The sequence below is a fragment of the Gopherus flavomarginatus genome, chromosome 5 (genome assembly GCF_025201925.1).
Source record: "Gopherus flavomarginatus isolate rGopFla2 chromosome 5, rGopFla2.mat.asm, whole genome shotgun sequence".
NCBI lineage: Eukaryota > Metazoa > Chordata > Testudines > Testudinidae > Gopherus > Gopherus flavomarginatus.
This window is the reverse complement of record NC_066621.1, coordinates 5695391-5722687: the sequence shown is the minus strand read 5'-3', so window position 1 is coordinate 5722687 and position 27297 is coordinate 5695391. Positions and strand designations below refer to the sequence as shown.

At 56.4% G+C, this 27297-nt stretch overlaps 2 protein-coding genes across 2 annotated transcripts; one reads left to right on the top strand and one right to left on the bottom strand.

Moving 5' to 3' along the window:
- Positions 1-7038: 7038 nt before the first annotated feature.
- On the top strand, positions 7039-12141 carry NDUFV1 (NADH:ubiquinone oxidoreductase core subunit V1). Its single transcript, XM_050956877.1, has 10 exons — positions 7039-7207; positions 7905-7987; positions 8705-8875; positions 9278-9461; positions 9675-9864; positions 10079-10291; positions 10639-10805; positions 10918-10999; positions 11371-11516; positions 11758-12141. The coding sequence occupies exons 1-10, from the start codon at positions 7142-7144 to the stop codon at positions 11839-11841; spliced, it is 1386 nt and encodes a 461-aa protein (XP_050812834.1). The 5' UTR covers positions 7039-7141; the 3' UTR covers positions 11842-12141.
- An 846-nt stretch (positions 12142-12987) lies between these two features.
- On the bottom strand, positions 12988-26338 carry NUDT8 (nudix hydrolase 8). Its single transcript, XM_050953653.1, has 6 exons — positions 26309-26338; positions 24181-24330; positions 19899-20167; positions 18719-18851; positions 17600-17677; positions 12988-13538 (listed from the first exon to the last, which is right to left on the bottom strand). The coding sequence occupies exons 1-6, from the start codon at positions 26336-26338 to the stop codon at positions 13317-13319; spliced, it is 882 nt and encodes a 293-aa protein (XP_050809610.1). The 3' UTR covers positions 12988-13316.
- Positions 26339-27297: the final 959 nt, after the last annotated feature.

The following is a 27297-nucleotide window of genomic DNA, read 5'->3' as shown; positions in this document are numbered from 1 at the left end:
CTCTACAAAAGAAAATACTGACTCCATTTCAGATTTTATCGAAATCGCTTGATAAATAAAGGAGAAATGGGAAAAAGAAGATTCTCTCTAAATATACATCCACCAATGTAATATACGCCATCATATGCCAGCAATGCCCCTCAGCTATGTACATTGGCCAAACTGGACAGTTGCTACAGAAAAGGATAAATGGACACAAATCAGATATTAGGAATGGCAATATACAAAAATCTGTAGGAGAACACTTCAACCTCCCTGGCCACACTATAGCAGACCTTAAGGTCGCCATCCTGCAGCAAAAAAACTTCAGGACCAGACTTCAAAGAGAAACTGCTGAGCTTCAGTTCATCTGCAAATTTGACACCATCAGCTCAGGATTAAACAAAGACTGTGAATGGCTTGCCAATTACAGAACCAGTTTCTCCTCCCTTGGTTTTCACACCTCAACTGCTAGAACAGGGCCTCATCCTCCCTGATTGAAGTACCTCATTATCTCTAGCTTGCCTGCATATATATACCTGCCCCTGGAGATTTCCACTACATGCATCTGACGAAGTGGGTATTCACCCACGAAAGCTCATGCTCCAAAACGTCTGTTAGTCTAGAAGGTGCCACAGGACTCTTTGCTGCTTTCTCTAAATATAGACATTTTCATTCAAATATGACAAAAATATACACATCTGGCTACACACCTACCCTCCCCCTTCGCTAATTGTTCATTATTGACAGGTGGGAGCCAGGGCTGAGAAAAGAACGATAATTGCACTTGTAAAATTACTATTTCTGTGGGTACATCTGCTAAGGCAGCTCTCTGCTGGTGATCTGCTATTGGTAAAATTCTGACCGTGCCTTCATCACTTATATAAATAAATAAATGCCTCTGTCCTGGAGGCAATGGCAACAGGTTAGACCCAAAAGGCAAAATGGGTTCCTGGCATACACACAGCTCTGGGATTGGGACACAGCGCTGTTGTAAATTGTCAAAGGCTGGAATGTTGTTGCCTTAGGATTGCTGTTCAGGCTGCCCTGTGCATCTTGCCTTGGAGCTCCCACGTTATAGTACGAGCAGCAGATCAGGCAGCCTGCTCGTTTAGCAGATCTCAGTGTTACTGTCAAGGTTCTTTCCTCACTCTGAACTTTAGGGTACAGAAGTGGGGACCTGCATGGACACTTCTAAGCTTAATTACTAGCTTAGATCTGGTACACAGCCACCATCCAGAATTCCAGTGTCTGGAGCACTCTCTGTCCCCCCAAAACTTTCTCCTCTCTGAGTTGCCTTAAGAGACTTCACCAATTCCCTGGTGAACACAGATCCAAATCCCTTGGATCTTAAAACAAGGAGAAATTAAACATCGCCCCTCCTTTCCCCCTACCAATCCCTGGTGAGTCCAGATCCAATCCCCTTGGATCTTAAAACGAGGAAAAATCAATCAGGTGCTTAAAAAGAAAGCTTTTAATTAAAGAAAGAAAGAAAAGTAAAAATCACCTCTGTAAAATCAAGATGGAAAATACTTTACAGGGTAATCAGATTCATATAGCCCAGAGGAACCCCCTCTAGCCTTAGGTTCAAAGTTACAGCGAACAGAGGTAAAATCCTCTCAGCAAAAAAGGAACATTTACAAGTTGAGAAAACAAAAATAAGACTAACACGCCTTGAATGGCTGTTACTTACAAGTTTGAAACATGAGAGACTGATTCAGAAAGATTTGGAGAGCCTGGATTAACGTCTGGTCCCTCTTAGTCCCAAGAGCGAACAACCCCCAAAATAAAGAGCACAAACAAAGACTTCTCTCCACCAAGATTTGAAAGTATCTTGTCCCCCTATTGGTCCTCTGGTCAGGTGTCAGCCAGGTTTACTGAGCTTCTTAACCCTTTACAGGTAAAAGAGACATTAACCCTTAACTATCTGTTTATGACAGTTACTCATGAAGAAAGACCACCAGCAGGGTTCAGTGACAAAGGCACCCAACAGGTTTATTGCCCTCAAGACACAGTTTTAGTGGCCTGGCTCCATGGTTACAGGTACATTAACACATGAGTGCCCAGTGGCAAGGAGTAGCTCAGTCATCAGCGGGAATCTCTGCTGTCTCCATGACAACACAAAAGGTTATGGTCAGGGACCCCAACAATTACAGACTGAGATAAACAACTGGGATAAACACCTTACGTACCACCTTACATGTTTGTTACCTCCCCTTGCTCCTCATATCTCGGACAGAACACCCTTATTCGTTATTTTGTCACACCATCTTATCTTGTACTAGATTGGGATGTATCTGTACTAGCTGGAATATATTTACCTAAATATCTAGTGCCTAGTACACCAGCAACAAGTTTGCCAAGTTCATGTACTGGACAGTGAACTTGTGAGCATCTGCGTTAATATGTGGCCTGACTTTGGCTCACAGCCTCTGGTTCAGGCCTCGGATTTGGCACCAGGCCCACTGCTCTAGGCTCTCTCTCTCCACTACAAACTCCAGAGGGGGGCTGCCAGCCTGGGGGAGCCCCCTGCCTCACCAGACACTGGGACACCAAAGCCCCAGAGCCATGGGTCAGCTAAGACCAGCTTTGCAAGGGAACAAACCTACACTGATCCCCCAAATGCCCAAGGGGTTGCTCCATATCCCAGCCTAGGGGTCAAGACACCCCAGGCTGCAGCCAAGATGACCAACATATGGAGGAACCTGGGGTCATGGCCCTCCTCACTCCTTGGCAGATGATGGGGTGAGGATGGAGTGGCAGGATCCTATCTCAGTTTCAAACCCAAAGTTTTTGGGGTGGCAGAAGAGCACAGAGCTGCATGAAAATTCCCCACTGCCCCCTGCCAGTGTCATCGAACAGACCTGCACTAAGGGAGGGGATGTAAGATTGCTCTGAGCTGTGTATTGGAAACTGTAAGTTTTCATTGATTAGAAACTGCTGGGAGAATCTAAAAAGAGCCTGGTAGGACAGCTGCGAGGGGGATGGGAAATGTGTAGTAGCAGCTATGGATAACAGATCACTGGTTAAAGTGACCCTGCTCACTTCAGTCTCAAAGGGGGAAGAGATGTGACAATGTGGAAATTTCCTGAAATATTTTTATAAATCCTACGCAAGCCTCAGTTTCCCTCCCTACTTTGCACAGCTACCCAGTGGAGGCAAAAGGGAGCAGGAGACACGAGGTATGTGTGTCGTGAGGTGTCTGGGCCCCAATCATAGAATATCAGGGTTGGAAGGGACCTCAGGAGGTCATCTAGTCCAATCCCCTGCTCAAAGCAGGACCAACCCCAACTAAATCATCCCAGCCAGGGCTTTGTCAAGCCTGACCTTAAAAACCTCTAAGGATGGAGATTCCACCACCTCCCTAGGTAACCCAGTCCAGTGCTTCACCACCCTCCTAGTGAAAATTTTTCTCCTAATATCCAGCCTAAACCTCCTCCACTGCAACTTGAGATCATTGCACCTTGTTCTGTCATCTGCTACCACTGAGAACAGTCTAGATCCATCCTCTTTGAAACCTCCCTTCAGATAGTTGAAAGCAGCTATCAAATCCCCCCTCATTCTTCTCTTCTGCAGACTAAACAATCCCAGTTCCCTCAGCCTCTCCTCATAAGTCACGTGCTCCAGCCCCCTAATCATTTTTGTTGCCCTCTGCTGGACTCTTTCCAATTTTTCCACATCTTTCTTGTAGTGTGGGGCCCAAAACTGGACACAGTACTCCAAATGAGGCCTCACCTATGTCGAATAGAGGGGAATGATCATGTCCCTTGATTTGCTGGCAATGCTCCTACTTATACAGCCCAAAATGCCATTAGCCTTCTTGGCAACAAGGGCACACTGGTGACTCATATCCAGCTTCTCGTACACGGTAACCGCTAGGTCCTTTTCTGCAGAACTGCTGCCTAGCCACTCGGTCCCTAGTCTGTAGCAGTGCATGGGATTCATCCATCCTAAGTGCAGGACTCTGCACTTGTCCTTGCTGAACCTCATCAGATTTCTTTTGAATAGGGTCATTAAGGAACTGGCTGAAGCCAACTCATATTAAAGAAGAATCTGAAGGAGACAATGGGAAGCCCCAGTGACCAGAACATTGACACACTGAGCAGAGACCAGCTGGAGAACAAAGGACAGAGGGCCAGTCTATACTAGAAGAGCAACATCGGCACAGCTGTACCAATGCAGCTCCCCTGGTGTAGTGCCTCTGGTGAAGATAATCTGTGCCAATGGGAGAGAGTTCTCCCATCGGCATAACAACTCCGGCTCCGTGAGGGTGGTAGTTCTGGCGGCGGGAGAAGCTCTCCCAGGACATAGCGCTGTGCACATGGGCACTTAGGTCAGTGTGCCTTACGTTGCTTGGGAGGGTGGCTTACTCACACCCCGAGAGACATAAGTTATACCGACATAAGTGGTAGTGTGTACAAGCCCTGAGAGGTGACAAGCATGGGCTTTGGGGAGAGGCTGGCCTGCTCCTAACTGGGACTAACAAAGGGGCAGAGACCATGACAGAGCTTGAGTTGGGGAGTCCATTTCAGCTTGGCTGGGTGAAGCCATGGCCTGGCCAGATGAGCTGTATCCACCTTCACTTCTCTCTGCTGCCATAAGGATTTCAAACACTGCCAGGAAACACTGCAAACATTGGCTGGGATGTCGGAGCCTCTGAAGAGTGGCCAGGTGTCTCTCTGGAGTATGGCTCAGTGGGAAACGCTGAGCAGAGCTCATGGGTTGAAGCAGGATGGCTGGAGTCCAAAGGCTCTATCTCGAAGGTGGGGAGGCCACGTGGCTGGCCCTGCAGTAATAGCGGGTAGGGGCACCACTTCAGATTTTGGTGTGCATGGGGTAACTTTAACCATGATTCCAGGGGCTACTTAGACACCTGAAAACTCTAGGTTTTTGGCAGATAATAGGGGGAACACAGCCACAAATTATAACTCAAAGGGGGACTTAGCTCAAAAAGTTTAAAAACCACTCAGGGTGCAGGGAAGGGGTAGCTAGGGGCTGTGTGGCAGGAGTGGGGTGACCCAGGGGGCAGGGAGGTGTGTGTCCAAGGGGGTGTGGCTACAGGGTGAGGTGCTCAGTCCATAGATGGCACAGTGGGAGCCACTCTGCTCCATGTCGTTATGTACACACCAGTCCGGGCCACGCCATCCTATGTGGTCACCTTGGCCACCAGTCCCAGTGGTTCATGGACACTGAGAACTACGCCTACCTGAGCCTGTAAAACACAGCGGCTGTTAACCAGCCCACGTGGGGAAACTGACTGGGGCAAACAGAGGCGCCTGGCATCACTGCACCCCTTGCACCCAACATTTCTCTGCGCCATCCCGAACCCTCTAGCAGGGCACAGGGCCGCCCTGCACGGCTTGGGGAGGGAGCAGGGCCAAATGGAAGGCAGAAATCTGGATGTCATCCTTCTACCCCCCATGCATCACCTCTGCAATGTATCCAGTTGGGGGGGACCCCAATCTCTGTCCATGCAGGGGGGGCAGGTGCCCTCCTTAAATGGCACTCCTGAGAGTGGGACCAGTTGAGGGGCTGGTACATTGAAGAGACTTCTCCAAGGGACCATTTAAAAGCTGGGGCGTAGCACCGACCCTGACACCAACCAATACTAGGGTAGCACAAGGATCATCTTTATCCTGGCTGCAGATGCTCTGTCTCAGAGGCAAAAATGCCCTTGCTAGCGGTGTTGCCAATTTAGCAAACTTGTCACTAGACTTAATGACTTTTTGGTTTCCTTAGCGAGAAAATAAGTGTCAAAGTGACCAGTGACAAATCTAGCAGCTTCCACTGCCAATTACAGTGATAGTCAGAGAAAGAAGTCTCCAATATCTATAGTGACAAAATCATTCACAAGCAGCTCAATAGTGTTAATAAAATCCATTCCACATTGACTTGGTGTGCAACAGAATGTCATTACATCTCAATTGAGGACATCCTCGGAAAGAATCACATTCCAGGGCTTCTTGGGCTGAGATCACTATAATCTGTAAGTGAGGAAAGCAAGTTTGTGGAGACTAATTAAATACTTTGCTAAAGCCAGGCGTACTTTGGAGTGAGCAGCACATTAGCCAGGGCTTGTTTTTACCCAAATGTGTTCTTTCTTGCTGCTCCATAGTAGGTAGCACACCCTGTGATTCAGGGAAAGATGGCTAATGAAGTGGGCAGGGTTGGCGAGGCAGTTTAGCCAGCAAGGAGAGCGGGACAGATGGAAGGTGGGGTGGGATGTGACAGGGCCATGTGCCTCAATGGGATGTGGGGTACCGTGCCTCCAGGAATGAAGCCCTTACTACAGGATGGATCAAAGGTTGAACTAGCTTGATTTCAGGTCCCCTTTACTCCTTCCCCTGGCTTGGCCAGTGGTTAGCTACCCAGCTGTTTTCAGAAATCAAACCCTGGAAGTGGGGGGTGGGGGGAAGGGGGTCTGGCTGACGGATTTTTCTTTTTAAATCTACTTTCTTCGCTCCCTGCAGTGCCGAGCTCAGGTCAGGTGAACATAGGGTGACCAGATGTCCTGATTTTATAGGGACAGTGCCGATTTTGGGGTCTTTTTCTTAGATGAGCTCCTATTACCCTCCCCCTCCTGATTTTTCACACTTGCTGTCTGGCCACCCTAGGTGAACACCCTCTTCCCCCGCAGGGCTCAGCATCGTGTCCGTGCACGGACACAAGTGTCAGTGGTGAAAAACTGTCAGGTCCGTGATGAGTTTTCACAAACTGGACGAGGGTCTAGCTGACATAAACCCCCCCCAGGGCGGTCAGTTTGTCAAGTGGCCCAGGCACCACGTGGCCGTGCGACCCTGGGCCCCGGGCGCTGGGCGGAAACTAAGCAACCCCAGCGCGCCTGGCTGCAAGAGGCAGAGCGCCCTGGCCAATGAGCGACCACAGGAGAGGCGAGAGCGCGCGGCCGCCGCGTGTCAATGTTCTGGGAGCGGCTTATTGGGCTCACCCAGCCCCGCCCCCGGACTACGTCTCCCAGCAGGCTCCACGCTGGGGCGCCTCTCTTCAGGGGACGTGACGTCAAGTCCGACGCGCCGGAAGTGGGTCCCGGCGACGTGACGTTATTTGCGCGCGACGCCACCTCCCCCCCGTCACCCCGGGCTGGGTGAAGGTGACGGGTCGGAGCGCGCGGCCCGGACAGACCCGATCCCGGGCGCTGCCCGCCATGGCCACGCGGCAGCTGCTGAGCCCCCGCTTCCTGCGCCGCTTCTCCGCCGCCGCCGCCGGCTCGGTGAGTTGGGGGGGGAGGGGCCTTCCTCTCCCCGCCCCCCCCGGGCGATGACTCTGGAGCCGAGTGACGCCGGCCCCGCCCCTGCACCCGCGGGCCCCATCCCGAGCCTGCCCCCCACCAGCAGTGGCAGAGTCTGGACTAGAACCCACGTCTCCCAAGTCCCAGCCAGTGCTCTAGCCACTAGGCCACACTGTCGCTCATTACAAAAATTATAGAACATCAGGGTGGGAAGGGACCTCAGGAGGTATCTAGTCCAACCCCCTGCTCAGAGCAGGGCCGGTCCCCAGATAGATTTTTGCCCCAGTTCCCTAAATGGCCCCTCAAGGATTTAACTCCCAGCCCTGGGTTTAGCAAGCCAATGCTCAAACCACTGAGCTATCCCCCACTACATTGTCCCTCCTGTGCCACCACTGGGTGCCAGGGCTGCTCTGGGTAGGATTGGGGTAGGGTGACCAGACAGCAAGTGTGAAAAATCGGGACAGGGATTGGGGGGGGGGTAATAGGAGCCTATATTAAAAAAAAAGACTCAAAAATTTGGGACTGGCCCTATAAAATCGGGGCATCTGGTCATCCTCGATTGGGGTAGTGCTGGGGAGTGTGTGTGGGGGGTATAGTCCCGGGTTAATGTCTGCACATGGAGCGGTGCTGTTTGCTGTGGGGCTGGTACCAACTCACCTTGGCAATGTGTCTTCTGCAGACAGCGCCTAAGAAAACCCAGTTTGGCTCTTTGAAGGACGAGGACCGGATCTTCACAAATCTCTACGGACGCCATGACTGGAGGTGAGATCCAAGCTGCACAGCCTATGTGACTCCTCACTCCTGGACCATTTGATACTGCCCTGTACTTCTACCCTGGTTGCATCTGAAGTGTGGACCAGTGGGTACTGGCATCCCGGGGATGGGTTCGGGAGATCCCATGTTCCAGTCCCACCCTCCCACCTCCGCAGCCCTGGGGCTGGATGGGTGCTGGCACCCTCTGGAGAGGAAAAGCCCCATGTCCAATTCCTTGCCTCCCCAAGGAAGGGAGCTGAATCAGAGGCAGTGCCCCCCAAAGATGAAAGGTCCCATTCCCCATCCCGCTGAACCTGCTGGGCCCCCTTCTCCTGCCTGGGGCTGGATTGGAGCTGGCACCTCCTAGAGGTGAAAAACCCTGCACATTCCCCACCCACTGAGCCAACCAGTTCCCCCACCCTAGAATCAGATTGGAGTCAGTGCCCCCTGGATGGGAAAGGTCCTGCATTCCATTCCCCAACCCTGAGTCTACCAGTCCCCCTTCCCTATCTTGGGGCTGGGCCGGAGCTGGTGCCCCGTGGAGGTAAAAGAGCCTGTATCTGACGAAGTGGGTATTCACCCACGACATTTATGCTCCAATACGTCTGTTAGTCTATAAGGTGCCACAGGACTCTTTGTTCCTTGTATCTGCTTGGTTTGTGCTCTAGGCTTGGTACCGCTGATGCCCATAATGTAACCAGCTGTTTTGCCTTCTCTCTTGTCCAGGCTGAAGGGGGCTCTGAGCCGGGGTGACTGGTACAAAACCAAGGAGATCCTGCTGAAGGGGGTCGACTGGATCTTGAACGAGATCAAGACCTCGGGCCTGCGAGGTCGGGGTGGGGCTGGCTTCCCCACAGGTCTCAAATGGAGCTTCATGAACAAGCCTTCAGATGGCAGGTGAGGGGGGCAGGGCTACTACTGTTGGGCCCTTTACAGCATGGGGTGGACAATGGCTCAGGGCGATACAGCTCCTTCTCTGAGTCTGACACATCCCTGTTGGGTAGGGCTTGGGGGTTGGGCAGTGCTGATGCCCGTCTAGAACCCAGACATCCTGGCTGCAAGCCCCCTCTGTACTAACAAGCATTCCCAGAATACCTCCACTCTGGGGGCAGTCCCATTGCAAGCCATAGGGCTGCTGAGCTGCAGTGTGTCTGGGCCCCACTGGCTCCCTGGGGTGGTGACTGCTGGCCAGACGGGGTTTCCTCGCTGGCAGCAAGGGGGTGGAGCTGGGTCTGCCATGGGCTGGTAGCTCACACGGGGAGGGCTGCTGTGGTCGGTCCAATGGGGTCTGTGTTCCAGGCCCAAGTACCTGGTGGTGAACGCGGATGAAGGGGAGCCAGGCACCTGTAAGGACCGTGAGATCATGCGCCATGACCCACACAAGCTGGTGGAGGGCTGCCTGGTGGCAGGGCGCTCCATGGGGGCCCGGGCTGCCTACATCTACATCCGTGGGGAATTCTACAATGAAGCCTCCAACCTTCAGGTAAGCAGGAGCTATAGGGGTTGAAGGTGCACTGACCCACAGAGCCTGGGGAGTGGGGGCAGCAGCTGCCATTTCCCCATGTGGCACAGAGGGCAGGGCAGCTGCTCTGACCGGTCTCTCTGCAGGGCACAGAGGGCAGGGCAGTGAGCCAGGCCAGGCAGGTGTGGAGCGGCAGGGCCAGGGGAGCAGCTGTGCTGACCTGTCTCCCTGCAGGTGGCGATCCGTGAGGCCTATGAGGCCGGTCTGCTGGGCAAAGACGCCTGCAGCTCAGGCTATGACTTCGACGTGTTTGTGGTGAGGGGCGCCGGGGCCTACATCTGTGGGGAGGAGACAGCGCTGATCGAATCCATCGAGGGCAAGCAGGGCAAGCCACGCCTCAAACCGCCCTTCCCGGCTGACGTTGGTATGACCCACTGGGGAACTGTGCTGTTGTGGGGCAGATGGGGGATGCCTTAGTGGGGGTTCGCTTGCCCTCTTTAGGGGACTGAGGGATTGTGGAGTGTTCTAGCTGGGTACCCCTGCCCTGCTGCTTGTGCGGCTGGGGGGTTCACACTATTTTGGGGGCACCATGACCCCCAGCCTGCTCTGTGTCCACATCACTGCCCTCTCCTTCCCAGGCGTGTTCGGCTGTCCCACTACCGTAGCCAATGTGGAGACGGTGGCTGTGGCGCCCACCATCTGCCGGCGCGGGGGAGCCTGGTTTGCCAGCTTCGGGCGTGAACGCAACTCGGGCACCAAGCTCTTCAACATCTCCGGGCACGTGAACACACCCTGCACCGTGGAGGAGGAGATGTCGGTGCCGCTCAAGGAGCTGATCGAGAAGCATGCGGGTGAGATGCTAAACCCTGTCCCTCCCCTGACTGCTGGGTGAGCAACAGGGCTGGATGCCCCCCTCCTCCCCCACTTCGTCTCAGGGCTGCCCCACAGGTCTAGGTCCAGCAGTTGCGGCTGGGGGTGGCTCACCCTACAAAAGTAAGGCTGAGGGGACAGGTGGTGGCCTGCTAACCCTGCTTGTGGCCTGTGCAGAGGGGCTGATCCATCGCTTCCACCCAGAGTCTGGAGTAGCAGGTCGCACTAGGGGGAGGCTTATGGGGATGGGGACAGCACTGGGCATCATGGATCTGGTTTGCCATGGGGAGGGGGAGTGCCTAGGCCTAACCCTGCGCCCTCCGTGCAGGAGGTGTGCGCGGGGGCTGGGACAACCTCTTGGCGGTGATCCCAGGAGGCTCTTCCACCCCCCTCATCCCCAAGTCAGTGTGTGAGACGGTGCCCATGGACTTCGATGGGCTGGTGCAGGCGCAGACCGGGCTCGGCACAGCTGCTGTCATCGTCATGGACAAATCGGTAAGGCCCCTGGCCTGCCCGGACCCTGTGGCACCCCCCCCCCGCACCCCCACCCCCCCGTCAGCCGGCCTAGCTCCTGCAGCATGGCACTCACCCTCTCCTCCTCCCTCAGACAGACATTGTCCGAGCCATCGCCCGCCTCATCGAGTTCTACAAGCACGAAAGCTGTGGGCAGTGCACCCCCTGCAGGGAGGGTGAGTGCTGGGAGCTGGGCTGCTGCTGATCTGGGTACGGCTGGGGGAGATATGCCAGACTGCCCATTGGTGGGGGAGGAGGATGCCGGGTGGGCAGGCTAGCTGGGGTCACTGGGGGTGGCGGGGAGGATGCTGGGCGGGCTGGGGTCGCTGGGGGTAGGGTGGAGGAGGGAGGACGTCCAACTAGCTGGGACCATGGGTGGAATTGGGGGTGAGGATGCTGGATTGGCAGGCTCCATGGTGTGGGGATGATGCCCAGCAGTCAGGGCCTGTGAGTGGGATCAGGGGAAGGTGGCTCTGTGGATGCAGCCTCTCTCCCCGGTGTGCGGGCTGTGATTGGCTGTGGCACCTGCCCTCCCTACCCCCCCCAGGTGTGGATTGGATGAACAAGGTGATGTGGCGGTTTGTGCAAGGCAACGCGCAGGCAGCCGAGATCGATGCGCTCTGGGAGATCAGCAAGCAGATTGAGGGTCATACCATCTGTGCCCTGGGCGATGGGGCCGCGTGGCCTGTGCAGGTAGCGGGTGGCTGGGCACCAAAGTGGGAGGTGTCCTGGCAGAGGGGAGGGATGTGTGGGTAGATGGTGGGTGTGCTCATAAACTAGCCTGGCAAAAGGGTAGTGTTGGGGGTGGGGGAGCTCCTACAGATGGCGGTACATCTCAGGGGCTGCTCTGTGTGTGATGAGGGGTGGGTGGCAGATGCAGGATGGGGGTGCGGCACTACCTTGCCAGCCTTGCGCACTCATTCTTTGCTTGCAGGGGTTGATCCGTCACTTCCGCCCAGAGCTGGAGGAGCGGATGCGGCGTCACGAGGAGACCCAGGCTCGGCAAGCGTCCGTGTGAGGGCTGGGTGATGGAAGGGGCCGGATCCCACCTCTCCATGTGTGGTCAGTGCCCCTCCCCCACGACGATGTGTGGGAGGGGCTGAGCACTTGACACAGTAGCTGGGATCTGATGAGGGCAGCCCTTGGTGACTCTGGGTGTTGATGGGTTTCTCAGGCTGCGGGGTGGGTGACTTACCTGTGTGTATATTGGGGTTTCCTCTTGCATGAGGGGGAGACCCCCCTGGCTGTGCTGTCTCCTCACCCTCCCCCGCTGGGTGAGCTCCCCAATAAATGTGCTGTGGTGGCAGCTGGTATCTCCTTCCTGGGTGAACACTCATTTGTGTAACGCCACGGAGCAGCTGGGTGCCGAGCCACAAGCTGCTGTCCCTTGCACGGCCGCCCCCTCCCTGCCAGGGGAACGGCGGGCTGGGTTCCCTTACAGCCGTAGCGCTCTGGCTGTTCTTGGGGGTGATCCAGTACCAGTTGAGCTCTGCTTGGGTCTCATTTGAAAGCCCAACCCGACACTTCCCCAAGCCTGAGCCAGCGCTGCTGCTGCCTCCTTGTCCTGGGGGCTTCCTGTCCCCAGACCCTCTGTATGTGATCTGTCAACGCTGCCTCCTTTCTAGGAGCTCGGGGTGGCAGCAGCCGTGTCCCGTTCCTGTCTGGGTGTGCAGCGGCGAGGTGCGGCTTCTGCTGTGCCAATCCCAAGGGCAGCAGGTGGTGGTCAGGCCCGACCGGAGCCCACGGGATTGGGCTGTTTTCTGACCTCACTTCATCCAAACCGAACCCTAGTGAACAGGTTGCAGTGTGGGGGGAGGGCAGGGTGTGTGGTTGGGGAGTGGCACTGAAAGCGTGTGTGTTGGGGGGGAGAGTGAGGGCAGTGGGTGTGGGGGCAGTGGGTGTGGGCGGGTCGTCCACAGTGTCTGGTGGGAGAAGTGAGGACTGGCCCCAGAGGGCCTGGCTGGGGCCCACATGTGGGTGGGAGGGGGCCAGGCTGGGGCACCAGGGGTTCCCCTACTCTTTGCTGGCTCCAGCCCCCATTGCTGGCAGGGGTGGGGTGAAGGGGATGTTCATGAGTTCCTGTTGGTGGCTCCTGAGGCCCAGCAGGGGGCAGCACCTGGCCCTGGGTGCCCCCCCGGCCCCAGCACTGAGATGCACACTGAACTCAGGGAGATTTGTTTATGCTTGGGCCCCACATGAAATACAGCAGGCGCCAGCATCACGGCTCACGCAGGTCTCAGCAGCATCCCCCCTCCCGCCACCATGGAACTCCCCCCAGTGTTATCACGGGTTGGGGATTCCCTCCTGGGGTCACCCCCTCAGTTCTGTCCCATGCCTCTGGGAGGGGCACGCCCAGCATGCCCCCCTTCTTCTTCCTGCCCGTGAGGAGGGGGGACACTCGCCCACGCTGTCCCACTGACTCTCTCTGCCTTCAGGGAGACCTTGGCCAGTTGGCAGGGCCAGGGCAGGCCATAGCGCAGGTGGGCTGGGGACTCAGCGGGGGCTGGGTGGGCGTGTTCTCCGGCGGTAGGCGCTGGGTGCCAGCAGCTCCAACGTGAGGTCCGTGATGATGGCTGTCAGCCCCCACACCCGGTAGCGGCCGTTGAGGAAGACGGGCAGCGTGTAGCTGTAGCGGCCCTGGTTGCAGAAGTGGGTGTAACCGTGGTTCTGGGCCTGCAGCAGGTGAGACAGGGGGATGGTGAAAACATCCTCCACCTGGGGGCGAAGAGAGAAAGAAACAGCATGTTGGTGTTGCCCTGCCCGGCAGGGTCCCCTTACCCCAGCACCTAGCCCTCGGCCCACTGCTGGGCTGGCCTGGGCTAGGAAAGCAGCACACCTGAGTGCCCTGCGCCCCCTGCACGCGGTACCCTCCTTGACAAGCCTCTCTAGCCCCATGTCCACCCCCTCTCCACTAGAGGAGGGTGTTCTCGAGCAGGACAGCATCTTGTCAACTGGTTTCTCCCCCCCCCCCCCCAAAGGAGCGGCTGGCTGGACTTGGCTCATCCTGTCCCCCTGGGAGCTCCCCACTGGGCCATTCCCCTCTGTTGTGCTGCTGCTGCAGCACCCTGAGCTGTGCTCCATGCTCCAGACAAGGGTGATGGCGGGAGCAGGGCACCACAGCACTCAGCAAAGGATTAAAGATCGGCCAGCTCAGCAGTGACTTGTCAAGGGGGAGCTGATGGAGGCCTCTACAGGGTGGCCCTCTGGGAGCGGAGCTGAGCTGAGCTGAGCTCAGCCCCCTGGTGTTCAGCAGCTTTATGAGGGATGGCTGCTGGCAAAAGGCAGCACAGAGGAGACCTCTACACTCTTAAAACCTCGTGGTAGTGAGCCTCAGAGCCTGGGTCCAGACTTGGGCTCGCCCTACAGTGCTAAGAGCCGTGTAGATGTTGTGGCTTGGGCTGGAGCTTCAGAGCCATCCCCCTGCCCCGGCTTCAGGCCTCGAACCTGCACGCTGACACAGCTGTTTTCAGAGCTACAGCACAAGCTCAGGGTTGCAGAGCTGGGCTCACTATCTGCTGCACGTTTTAAAACACAGTGTAGACATCCCCAAAGGTGGCAGGGACACATAAGACCAGGATCCTGGTCCCTTCCATCTTGCTCAGTGCCAGCTCCTGTGGCTGGGAATGGAGCCTGTAGGTCATGCTGAAGGGTAGGCTTGTCCTTGGCAAACTGGGACCCTGACTAGCCCCCAGGAGTCCTGGTGGCTGAGGGGTGAGTGCAGTCCTTGGTGTACAAGTGGAGATAGCGAGTAAGAGCAGCTGTGTTCATGTGGGTAGGGGAGAGACCACCACTGGTTACTGCATCGTGCTGGATTGGCCCAGCACAGCCAACACCATCTCATGGCTCTGTCCAGGAGAAGGTGTCAGATCCATGGGATGGGTGCTGCACCCTACCTTTGAGATTCCCTTATAGGAGCCCTTCAGTGTGCCTGCCCTCCACGGGGTCCCACTCTTCCTCCTAGGCAGGCCATGCAGCCTCACTGCCTCGGAGAGGGAGCCACTGGGCTCCATCCCCCCTGCTCTACTAGCACATCCCTCTGAGCCAGATCCCTGCTCAGAGACTTTCACACTCTTCAGGGACTAATGCACCCCGGCCCGTGTGTGCAGTGACACAAGGCAGCCTTTTTCCACATAGAGCAGGGTTTATTAATCACCTTGAACCAGTCTGGGGAGGTTCTTAGGGCAGCTGAGAGAAATAAAGGTTAAGACACTGTCCATCTGGCCAAGCCAGTGCCATCAACCAGCCAAGCTGGCCTCCATTTCAGGCTCTGTCTGTCCTGTTCCCAGTCTCAAGTGAGCACATGGTGTCTCTCAAAAACCCCCTCCTATCCCTTCCTGGCCTCTCTGTCCTTGGGTCTTGAGCTGGCCTTGGCTCTGCATCCCTGCCGTGAGGTGGGGGAAACCTCCTTCCACATGTCTGTTGGTGCTGCGTGTGCATGTTCTCCTCACTAGGGCTTCCTATTATCTTTTTGGGCTTAGGCATCGATGTGGCTCAGTTTCGGCAGGTTCTAGCCAGTGCCTTGCGCCCCACACAGCAAAATGCCACCCACACTTCACGTCTCCTGTGCTGCCCCACACACAAACTCAACTCTTCTTTCATAGATTCCAAGGCCAGAAAGGCCCATTGCCGTCATCTCATGTGACCTCCTGTCTAACCCAGGCCAGGGAACTGCCGCAAACCAATCCCTAGAGCAGAGCTTTTAGCAAAACATCCAGTCTTGACTTAAACTGTCAGTGACAGAGAATCCACCATGACCTTTGGTAAATTGTTCCATTGCTTAATTACACTCCCTGTTAAACATTTACACCTTATTTCCAGTCTGAATTTGTCTAACTTCAACTTCCAGCTTTTGGATCCTGTTAAGAGACCTTCTCTGCTAGACTGAAGAGTTCATTGTTAAATATTTGTTTCCCGTGTACATAGCTATGGACTCCGAGTGAGTTGCCCCTTAATCTTCTCTTTAAGATAGACTCAAGTTGCTTGATCTATTTATCACTATAGGGCAGGTAATCATTTTCATCAATCTTCCCTGAACCTTCTCCAACTTATCCAAATATTACTTGAACTGTGGGCTTCAGGACTGGACCCAGCAATGGTCACACCAGTGGCAACCAGAGAGATAAAATAACCTCCTTTGTCCTACTCAAGATTAGGCAGGATCACATTAGCTCTTTTGGCCACAGCATCACACAGAGAGCTCATGTTCAGCTCCAAAATATTTTTCAGAGTCACTGTTGAGGATACAGTCCCCCATCCTGTAAACACAACCTACTTTTTTTGTCCCCATGGCGCCCGCGGGGGCATCTAAATTGGGCCGCGTTTTGGCCAGTGGTCGAGCATCCACTGAAATGCCGCTGACAAGTGACATCGAGAGGCATTGCCACCGAATTTCGGCAGATGCTCGACCGCTGCCACGGTCCTTCATCTGGCGCCTACCAGATGACAAGGTTGGGGACTGCTGCCCTGGATGTATACATTTACCTGTAATTAAAACATATTGTTTGCTTGCACCCAGTTTCCCAAGGGTTCCAGCTCACTCGGTATCTGTGATCTTGTCCTCTTCATTATTTACCACTCCCTGATTTTTGTGTCATCTTCAAACTTTATCAGTGATGATTCTGTTTTTTCTTCCAGGTCATTGACAAAAATGTTAAATCGCATAGGGCCAAGGACCAATTCCCGTGGGACGTAGTGGAAACGCACCTTCTCAATATAATTTCCCATTTAACACCTTCCACCGCAGGGTAGCACTGCAAAGTACAGGGGCGAGGAACTGAGGCACGCATAGCATTCATAAACATATTACAAAAATTTCCCACAGTCACAGAAGATGAAGAGGCGACTTGCTCTGGTCTAGAAGGATCTCCAAGGGAGAGCATTTCTGATTCAGACACAGGCAAAGTGAGGCCCCAGAGCTGGGGTCAGACTGGAAATGAGGCACAAGTGGCTAACAGGGAGGGAAAATAATGCTTGGTACAAGGTGCCCAGGGCAGGGCGGATTCCCCACCATTCTTCAATGAACTTTCAGGCCATTTCTACGCTAAGGGTGCTAACAGCTAGGGTGGTGCAGGTACGCTGCTGCAGTGGAGACACTTCCTACAAGGATGGAAGGGATTTTTCCATCGCTGCAGGAACTGCACCTCTCTGAGCAGCAGCAGCTAGGTCCTCTGAAGCGTTCTTCTGTTGACCTAGCCCTGTCCACTCCAGGGGCTAGGCTGGTGCAGCTGTAGCACTCAGGCAGGAGGGGAATTCTTCACACCCCAGAGAGCTGTAGCTGGCTCACCCTAACATTTAAGTGCAGACCAGCAGGCCTCAGGGTCTCTTTACAGGAGATGGGCTCTCCCCCAGCCAGGACACCTCTGCCCGAGTGGGTTGCTAGGTAGGGGGCTCCAGTTGCTGCAGGACGGGAGCTGCTGGGCAGGGGTCCCCAAGCAAGGGGCACTGGGCTGGTCTCAGGTTGCTGGAGCGGGGCTCTCTGGGCTAGCCAGGGGAGGAACTCAGCCAGGGTGATTGGGAAGGTCCACTCTGGCCAGATAATGAGTCACTCCGCAATGGGGAAGCCTGATGCAGGCAGCCAGGTGCACGGTGACACTGGCCCCAGCTGCCCATGGGCCAGGGGCTCTGCTGATCCCCCTCCCTGCAGGAGGCCAGCATGCTAACCAGGCTGGGGCACCGCCCTCCGGCCAGGGACCTGAAGGATGGTGAGGGCCCTGCACGTGCTAAGGGCAGCCGCAAGCGGCACAGCCATGGCAGGGAGGGGTCTGCGTGGGGCTCACCTCCTGTGGGTTGGGGCTCAGACACACACACTCCAAGGGGCCCAGATGTGCCAGGACCGGAGCAACAGTCAGTCCCCTCTGGAAGGAAACCAGAGTGAGACCCCCACTGACACTGGCTTCCCTAGGAAACCCCCCCCCCCATCTGGGACCCACCTTTGCCCACGAGATCCACCTCCACCTTCCAGCACCACCCCCCGGAATCCTCCCTAAGAGACCCCTCAGCCTCACGACACTACCCCAACAGAACCCACTCCTACTTGGAGAGCCCCCCATGGACCCTCCGCCTCACAGCACTGCCCCCCCACCCCAGAATCTCCCCCTCCTCAGAAAGCCCCCCATGGACCCTCTGCCTCACAGCTCTCCCCCCTGCCTCCGAATCTCCCCTCCTCAGAGAGGCCTCCCCATGGACCTTCCTCCTGACAGCACTCCCCACACCCCCAAATCTCCCCTCCTCAGAGAGACCCCCTCATAGACCCTCCGCCTCACAGCACTGCCCCCCACAGAATCTCCCCTTCCTCAGAGAGGGCCCCCTCCGATAGCCTCCTTGCCTCACCATCCCCACACCACAGGACTCAGCCTGCCTCAGAGACATCCACCCCCGCCCCCCCAAGGCCTTCAACCTCAGCATCTCCCCCTTCTCAGAGACACCCCTTCATCTCACAGTAGCCTCTCTCCTCTGAGACCTGCCTATGGCCCTCTACCTCGCACCGTCCCCCCCCAGGAAACACCCCACCTCAGCAACACTGCCAATGGGACATTCCCACCTTACAGTGCACCCCCCCATAGGACCCTTCCCTGTCGTGCAAGACACCCCCCCCCCGCCCAACAGGACCCTCCTGCCTCATAGCACCTCCCCTCACATTGCCATGCCCAGTGGACCCCAGTCACAAAGGGACCCCAAATCACACGGCTGCCCCCCATGGGGCCCTGCTCCAGAGCAACACCCCACCCTTTATGCTGCTCCTCCCACATGATCCCACCCCAGAGAAACCCACCCTGCCCCAAAGTGATCCCCCCCTCCCCTCACAGGATCCTGCCCCAGAGACACCCCACCCCTTCCCTCACACTGCCCTGCCCCAGTGATTCCCTAACACTGCTAGGGGAGCAGAGTTGTGTTACCCCGGTGGGTAGGGGTCTCATGACCCCCCAAACGCTCTCAGCCCCCAGGTGCAGGCCCAGCTCTTCCTGCGTCTCCCTCAGCGCTGTGGCGATCACATCCTGGTCGGCGCTGTCGCGCTTGCCGCCTGGGAAACTGCAACAAGAAAGCCGGAGTCTCATTAGAGGAAGGGAGGATCCATTGCCCTAGGCGGGCAGGAGGGGCATCTTCCACCCTGGCACTGGATGCTCAGGGATGGCGAAAGGGGCTGCAGAAAAGAGCTTCCGTTAAACTACTGAAACAACGGGGGCACCGGGCTGGATTAGTAGGGGACAGTGAGGTGGGTTTGAGCGGCACCAGTAGGGCTGGGGGATGGGGAGCCCTGGGCTGAGATAATGGGGCTGTGGGTCAGGACTGAGGGGCACTGGCAGAGCTGGGAGGAGTATCTCTGGGCTGAGATAACGGGGATGTGGGTTGGGATTCAGGGGCACTGGTTGGGTTGCAGAGGGGGGTGGGAGGGAGCCCAAGACTGGGATAGCAGGGGCTGTGGGTTGGGATTGAGGGGTACCAGCAGAGCTCTGGGGGGAGCCCAGGGCTGGGACAGCAGCGGCTGTGGGTTGGGATTGAAGGGCACCGGCAGAGCTCTGGGCAGAGCCCAGAGCTGGGATAGCAGGGATGCAGGCTGGAATTGAGGGGCACTGGCAGAGCTGTGGGAGGGGTGGGGATAGCCCAGGGCTGGGCTAGCAGGGGCTGTGGGTCAGGATTGAGGGGCACCGGCAGAGCTCGAGTGGGGGGGCAGGGCTGGGATAGCTGGGGGGGCAGGCTGGAATTGAGGGGCACTGGCAAAGCTGTGGGAGGGGTGGAGATAGCCCAGGGCTGGGCTAGCAGGGGCTGTGGGTCAGGATTGAGGGGCACCGGCAGAGCTCGAGTGGGGAGGCAGGGCTGGGATAGCAGGGGGGGGCAGGCTGGAATTGAGGGGCACTGGCAGAGCTGTGGGAGAGGTGGGGATAGCCCAGGGCTGGGCTAGCAGGGGCTGTGGGTCAGGATTGAGGGGCACCGGCAGAGCTCGAGTGGGGGGGCAGGGCTGGGATAGCAGGGGGGGCAGGCTGGAATTGAGGGGCACTGGCAGAGCTGTGCATGCAGTGGAGGTAGGGCATGGGGAGCAGGGCTGCAGGGCACTCGGTGAGTCGAGGGCCGGGGTACCTGACATCTCCCTTGTGCTGGCCCGTCAGCGTGCTGGAGCGCAGTGTGTAGAGCAGCGCAGGATACCCGCCCACAGAACACAGTGTCACCAGCACAGCCGCTGCCAGCGCCTCCTGCCGGTAACGTCTGGTGGAGGCTTCCAGCAGCCCTCGGCACCGCTGCTCGTTCTCCTGGGACAGGTACCCCCGTGCAGAGCCAGCTGCCCTCGTGGCACCGGGTGTGGGGCAGGCGCCCAGGCGGAGATGGTACAGGGCAGGGAACATCACACCCTGCAGAGAGAGCGAGAGGACAGCACAACTGAGGCCCTCTGCCCTTCACCGAACCATGGGCATGTCAGCTCGCAGGGCAGAGCTCACTGGGTGGAGCAAGGGGGCTGGAGGCCAGAGGCTGCATCTCGGAGGCAATGAGGCCGGGTGGCCTGCCCTGAAGGAAGAGTGGGATCCCTTGGGGGTCGGGTGCACTGAAGGGTTCCAAGCACTGTTTAAAAACTGGGGCCTAGCCCCAATCCTGTGGATCTGTGGCAGATGAGTTCAAGTACTGGAGAGCCTAGAGGGGGTAGGTGGCTGGACAGTGGGTTCCAGCACTTACAGGGGGGTGCCAGATAGCAGGTCTGCTCTGAGTGTGCCTGGGGACCCTGAGACTGGGGCAGTAGCTAGACTCTGTTCAGGCTCCGGGTGTTTGAAATACCCCAGGGATCCCGAGCACAAAGGCTTGGTTTCCCCTCACAGCAGCCCTAGCAGAACCCATCTACTACCATGCCCGCTCACCCATCCCCTCTACCACCATGCACCTCCACCCACATCCCCCCATGCCTCTACTCACCCACTGCCATGCCACCCCCCACTGCTACAACCACAATCCCCACCCATCCCACCACACTATGCCACCCTCAAGAACAGCCACCCCTCCTATCCCTCCCCCCATTCAACCCCATGCACTCTCACTCACACAATCCCCACCCCTCCCACAGCTCTGCCAGTGCCCCTCAATTCCAGCCTGCACCCCTGCTATCCCATCTCTCCACCCCCTCCCCCCCATCATTGCTATGTACACTCACCCATCCCTTCCTCCACCCCCATGCACACCAGGGATAGCATGGTATTTATCAGAGGTGGGTTTTTTTACCAGGTAAAATCGTGGTTTTTATCTCCCTGAGAAAAACTAATTAGTCCCAATTTAAGGCATTTTAAACACCGTTTCAGTAATGCATACCACTTTATACTTGGTTTATTTACATATTCAAATTATGGTTCCATAAGGCAATAGATTCAGTGATTAATTTAGGGTTGTACAAATAAAAAGTAAAACTGCACAGGGCATAATACAAATGTATGTAATTAGGAATGTCAGAATGCCTGTGTCCGATTTGGTTTGGTGTTTTCTTCAAGGAAATCATACAGGTCATGACTCATTTCGGTTTTGAATATTATACAAATAATTAAAAACACTTGATGATATGAAAGCGACAGTAATGCAGAGGTGCTAGCTTGACACATTATGCAATCAGAAGCATGCAGAGTTACAGGCTGCCGGTCTGGGTCCATTTGGCCATGCAGCATTCTGCAGCAGGAGACCAACTTTGACGCAGCGGATAGACCGAGCCTATTCCTCAGTTATGAATGGATGTATCCAAAGTTTCAAATTCATTCTATGCTTCCTGCACTTTCTGGGCACTGATGCAATTGCACCACCAGTTCTATGAAGTTAGATGGACTATCAGCAGCCTTCAGATTTTTCCATCCTTTTTCTTCATAGCAGATGAAAAACGCAGATTTTTGAATCAAGAGATTCTTCTGCTTTAAAGGCAAGTAAATATGGCACAACATCTGAATTTTTGCCAAGCACTCACTGCCTTGCAATATATTCTTGTTCAGCTGACGATTTTTTTTCCTGCGTATGGTTGATCAACATGTGTACAGGAGTAATTGCCTCATGACCTCTCTTTTGTACTTTTGCTTTATGTGGTGCAAGATCTTCATTTATCTGCAGATCCAACCATACTTCATCTGTAACAGCAACTGTTGATGTGTGTCCTTTTGGAGCGAGTCAAGTGCCACAGCAACTGGTTTCAACTGAGTGATCAAGTTCTTTGCTTCTTGGAAAATTCCTTGAGTATTAATTATACTGATTGCTCTATCTTCAAATTCTGCCTCACAATTTCTCACAATCCTAGAATCATAGAATACCAGGGTTGGAAGGGACCTCAGGAGGTCATCTAGTCCAACCCCCTGCTCAAAGCAGGACCAATCCCCAACTAAATCATCCTGACATAATATGGCCGACTTTAACATACATTTCCAGGCATGTTATCTGATTGTTCCATCGTGTCACTGGGGATTTGGCATTCTTTTAGCCAAGTTCCAGGCTGCACACAATTGCCAAAAGTATTTTGGCAATCTACAACATTTCATCAAAGCACTTAGTTTACGTTCTTGTCCAAGTAGATTGAGTCAATATGATGCACATCCATACATTACCCAAGTGCCGTCATCTTTTTCCAAATCACTCGTCAGACTTTGCATCTTTCTCTTGTTTTCTGTCATGTAGCTCTTCACAATGCAACCGTACAGTTCATTTGCTAATGCCTTGGCTTCTCTTGCCAGGGTAGCATAGTACTGTCCTGTCCAGTCCTGTCTTCTCATTCCATCCAGTATCAACCACTGATGCACGAAGCACAGTCTTCCCTGTTTGCATACAGTTAGCAATCACTGGTTGTGCACATTACGCCAGCCATAACGTAAGTGCTTTTCCATGTAATGTGTTGCATGCTTCCACCCCTCAAGCCATCAGTAACTTCATTTCACTGTTTACCTGCTACCTGCTTTTGACTGGGTCTTGATTGCCTGGCCATAGGCCGCTGCTCATTGCTTGAAAAGTTGGATGTTCAATAACAGAAAAGGGAATATTACAGCTTTAAAAAAAATTAGCAATTTTCCAGTCTCTCTTTTGTTTAAGTTCTGGAGTTGTTTTTGTTACAAAACCATTTATGATTGAAAACAACATAATACTTCCTGCTCTTTGTCTTTGGCTGACCTGGATCCAGCTTCCTTCTGATGTACTTGGCAATGCAGCAATATCAGTACCTTCATCCTCAGAATCTGAGTCTAACACTCACAGATGTTTAGCCAAAGTCAGTCCGTTCTGGGCCTCTCCTTCTTCTTTCCACTGCACTCAGCAAAAAGGCTCCCCGCCTGAGATCTCGGTTGGCCCACTCGCTTGTTCTTTGCAATTTCTGCAGCTCTGTCTCAATTCGCCACATTCGCAAACTTTCTCACAATAGCCATGAATTGGGCCGAGTGGTTTTTCCACCTTTCGCTCGTGCTGAAATATTTGAACTTGGAGTCACCATGCGCACTGAGTCCAGGTGCAGCGGCCACGCTCCAGCCACCCAGCCAAGGAACAAAGGCCCAGGCTAGGCAGCTCCCCACCAACAGGCTTCTGTGGCTGGGAGTCCCGGGATGGGTTTGCAGAAGGCACATAGGGAATTTCCCACACCCTGCAGGGTAGGGGCAGGCCCAGGCTCTGACCTTTCCCCTTCTGTTGGAGGGAGCCAAGGAAACAGTGTATACAGCCCATGCATCCCCCCACCTGCATCCCCACCCCCTGCATCTGACCCCCTGCACCCTCCCAATCCATGCACCCCCTCCACCTGCATCCCACCCCCTGCACCCCCCGACATTTGTATCCCCCACCCCTGCACTCCCCATCCCCTGCACCCTCCCAATCCATGCACCCCCCCACCTGCATCCCCACCCGCTGCATCTGACCCCCTGCACCCTCCCAATCCATGCACCCCCTCCACCTGCATCCCACCCCCTTCACCCCCCGACATTTGTATCCCCCACCCCTGCACTCCCCATCCCCTGCACCCTCCCAATCCATGCACCCCCCCACCTGCATCCCCACCCGCTGCATCTGACCCCCTGCACCCTCCCAATCCATGCACCCCCTCCACCTGCATCCCACCTCCTTCACCCCCCATTTGTATCCCCCACCCCTACACTCCCCATCCCCTGCACCCTCCCAATCCATGCACCCCCTCCACCTGCATCCCACCCCCTGCACCCCCCGACATTTATGCACCCCCCTCCCCTGCACGCCCCCACCATATTTGTATCAGCCCCCGCACCCTCCAACCCTCTGCACCCCCCGTACCGCCACCCCGGCCCCCACTCGCAGGGGCTCGCGCGGCAGCGTCCGGCCCCACGTGCTCTGGGGCGCCCCTGGCCCCGCTCGGCCCGGCACCAGGCCCCCCCGCAGGTACCGCAGGGCCGAGTCTCACCGGGCAGCTCCTCGGACACAGCGGGGTCAAACCGCCCGCCTTGCCCTCAACAAAGATGGCCCCTGCGCCAGCCTCTCCGCCCATTAACGGACCGCCCCCGGCGCCTTCCGCCCCGGAACAACATGGCGGAATAAGCCCCGCCTCCCGACCCTAACAGCCAATGAGCTCACGGGAGGGCGAGGTGAGGTGCAGACGCGCCCCTTGCTGGACCCTCCCTCTCCGCTGTTGGGCTGGGCTTGGAGCCTGCTGCCTCCTGGTGGGCACGTGGGGAGGGAGCTTGGGCAGAGGGTCTGGGGCAGTGATCCAGGCCTGACACACCTGACCATTCAGAGCCCTCCCCTTTCCAGAGACCCCGCCCAGCCTTGCTGCCTGGCCTCTGGGAATCCTGCCCCCTCCCCACAACCCCCCCAGTGCCCCCTCACTTCCCCCCCAGCCCTGCTGCCTGGCCTCTGGGAATCACACCCCCTCCCCACAACCCCACCAGTGTCCCCTCACTTCCCCCAGCCTTGCTGCCTGGCCTCTGGGAATTCCACCCCCTCCCCACAACCCCCCCAGTGCCCCCTCACTTCCCCCAGCACTGCTGCCTGGCCTCTGGGAATCCTGCCCCCTCCCCACAACCCCCCCAGTGCCCCCTCACTCCCTCCCAGCCCTGCTGCCTGGCCTCTGGGAATCCCGCCCCCTCCCCACAACCCCCCCAGAGCCCCCTCACTTTCCCCAGTCCTGCTGCCTGGCCTCTGGGAATCCTGCCCCCTCCCCACAACCCCCTCAGAGCCCCCTCACTTCCCCCCCAGCCTTGCTGCCTGGCCTCTGGGAATCCCAGCCCCTCCTCACAGCCCCCCCAGTGCCCCCTCACTTCCCCCAGCACTGCTGCCTGGCCTCCGGGAATTCCACCCCCTCCCCACAACCCCCCCCCCAGTGCCCTCTCACTTCCTCCCCAGCCCTGCTGCTGGCCTCTGGGAATCCTGCCCCCTCCCCACAACCCCCCCAGTGCCCGCTCACTCCCTCCCAGCCTTGCTGCCTGGCCTCTGGGAATTCCACCCCCTCCCCACAACCCCACCAGTGCCCCCTCACTTTCCCCCTAGCCTTGCTGCCTGGCCTCTGGGAATCCCAGCCCCTCCTTACAGCCCCCCCCCAGTGCCCTCTCACTTCCCCCCAACCCTGCTGCTGGCCTCTGGGAATCCCACCGCCTACCCACAACACCCCCCCCCAGTGCCCTCTCACTTCCTCCCCAGCCCTGCTGCTGGCCTCTGGGAATCCCGCCCCCTCCCCACAACCCTCCCAGTGCCCTCACTTCCGCTCCAGCCCTGCTGCCTGGCCTCTGGGAATCCCACCCCCTCCCCACAACCCCACCAATGCCTCCTCACTTCCCCCTAGCCCTGCTGCTGGCATCTGGGAATCCCACCCCCTCCCCACAACCCCTCCAGTGCCCTCTCACTTCCCCCCAGCCCTGCTGCCTGGCCTCTGGGAATCCCACCCTCTACCCACAACCCCCCCACCCCAGTGCCCTCTCACTTTCCCCCCAGCCCTGCTGCTGGCCTTTGGGAATCCCACCCTCTCCCCACAACCCCCCAGTGCCCTCTCACTTCCCCCCAGCCCTGCTGCTGGCCTCTGGGAATCCCACCCTTTCCCCACAACCCACCAGTGCCCTCTCACTTCCCCCCAGCCCTGGTGCTGGCCTCTGGGAATCCTATCCCCCAGCCCACAAACCCCACCTCTGGGAGCCCCTTCACCTCTCCCCAGCCCTGCTGCCAGCCTCTGGGAATCTCACCCCTTTCCCCACAACCCAACCCCTGGGAACCGCCTCACCTCCCCACAGAACCCTGCTGCCTGGCCTCTGGGAATCACATCCTGGGAGTCCCCTGAGCCCCCCTCTCCCCGAGAACTGTTCTTGCAGAAACCCCACCCGTTCCTGCTCAGGCCCTGCAGCTCTCAAGCCCCTGCCACCCATGGCAAGGCTCAGCATGGAAACTGTGGCTGATCCCCCGCAGACAGGGCCTGCTCCCACTGATTCAGCAGATGCTGCTGACTAGCCATAGATCCTCTGGGCATATGGCATCCTGCTCCTGCCAAATTGCTCCTCTGAGCAGCTGCTGCTGGGCTGAGCAGAACCCTGAGATCAAGTTCCTGCCTTCTGGACTGGCTCCTGCTCGTTGTCCATGCTTCCTCACTCTAACTCCAGTTACTGACTGGCCGGGACCCTTGGTGTGATTCCTGACTGTGACTATGACTCTACTCTGGGCTCCAGCTCCTAGGTCAGACTGCTGACATTATGCACCCTGACACCCCCAGGAACTCTGTCCCTGGGAACCTACCTGCTTCCCCTGAGAAGTCCTCCTCCCCTCTGGGAATTGTGTCTCTGCCTCCCAGGAACCCTGCTGTGGCAGTTCTTGTGGAATCCAGGAGTCTGAGTCATCCTGTTACCCACACACACACACCCCTAGTGAGAGGGAGTCTTGCCTGTGGTGGGTGGGTGTCAGCCCCCTAACACCACCAGCCTTTCAGGCACCCAAACCCTCTCCTCTGGGCTATGCCAGCTGCCCTTTTGGTGGAGAAGCACATGGTGATCGCTGTGTGGAAGCTGGCAACTCCAGACTGCTGGACTCCAGACTCCCTGAAGTCAACCACTGGGGCTGCACTAACACAAGTGTGCAGGCCATTAATTGCATCCTGCTACGAAGGACTGTGACTCTTGGCAATGTGCTTGAAATATTAGATGGCTTTGCAGAAGGTCTAGATAATACTTAGTCCTGCCAGGGGTACAGGGGACTGGACTAGATCGCCTCTCGAGTTCCCTTCCAGTCCTATGATTCTATGATTTATGAAATGGGATTCCCTAACTATGGCAGGGTGAAAGATGGCACACATATTCAGTTTTGTCCCACAGACCATCTTGCGATGGAGTATATCAGTAGAAAGGGATACTTCTCTATGGTATTGCAGGCACTTGTAGTTCACTATGAGCATTTCACTGACATCAACACAGGGTGGTTCGGGAAGGTGCATGATGCACACATCTTCAGGAACACTGGCCTGTACAGATAGCTCCAAGCAGGGCCTTTCTTTCCAGATTAGAAGACTCCAGTGGGGAATATTGAAATGCCCATAGTGATCCTGGGA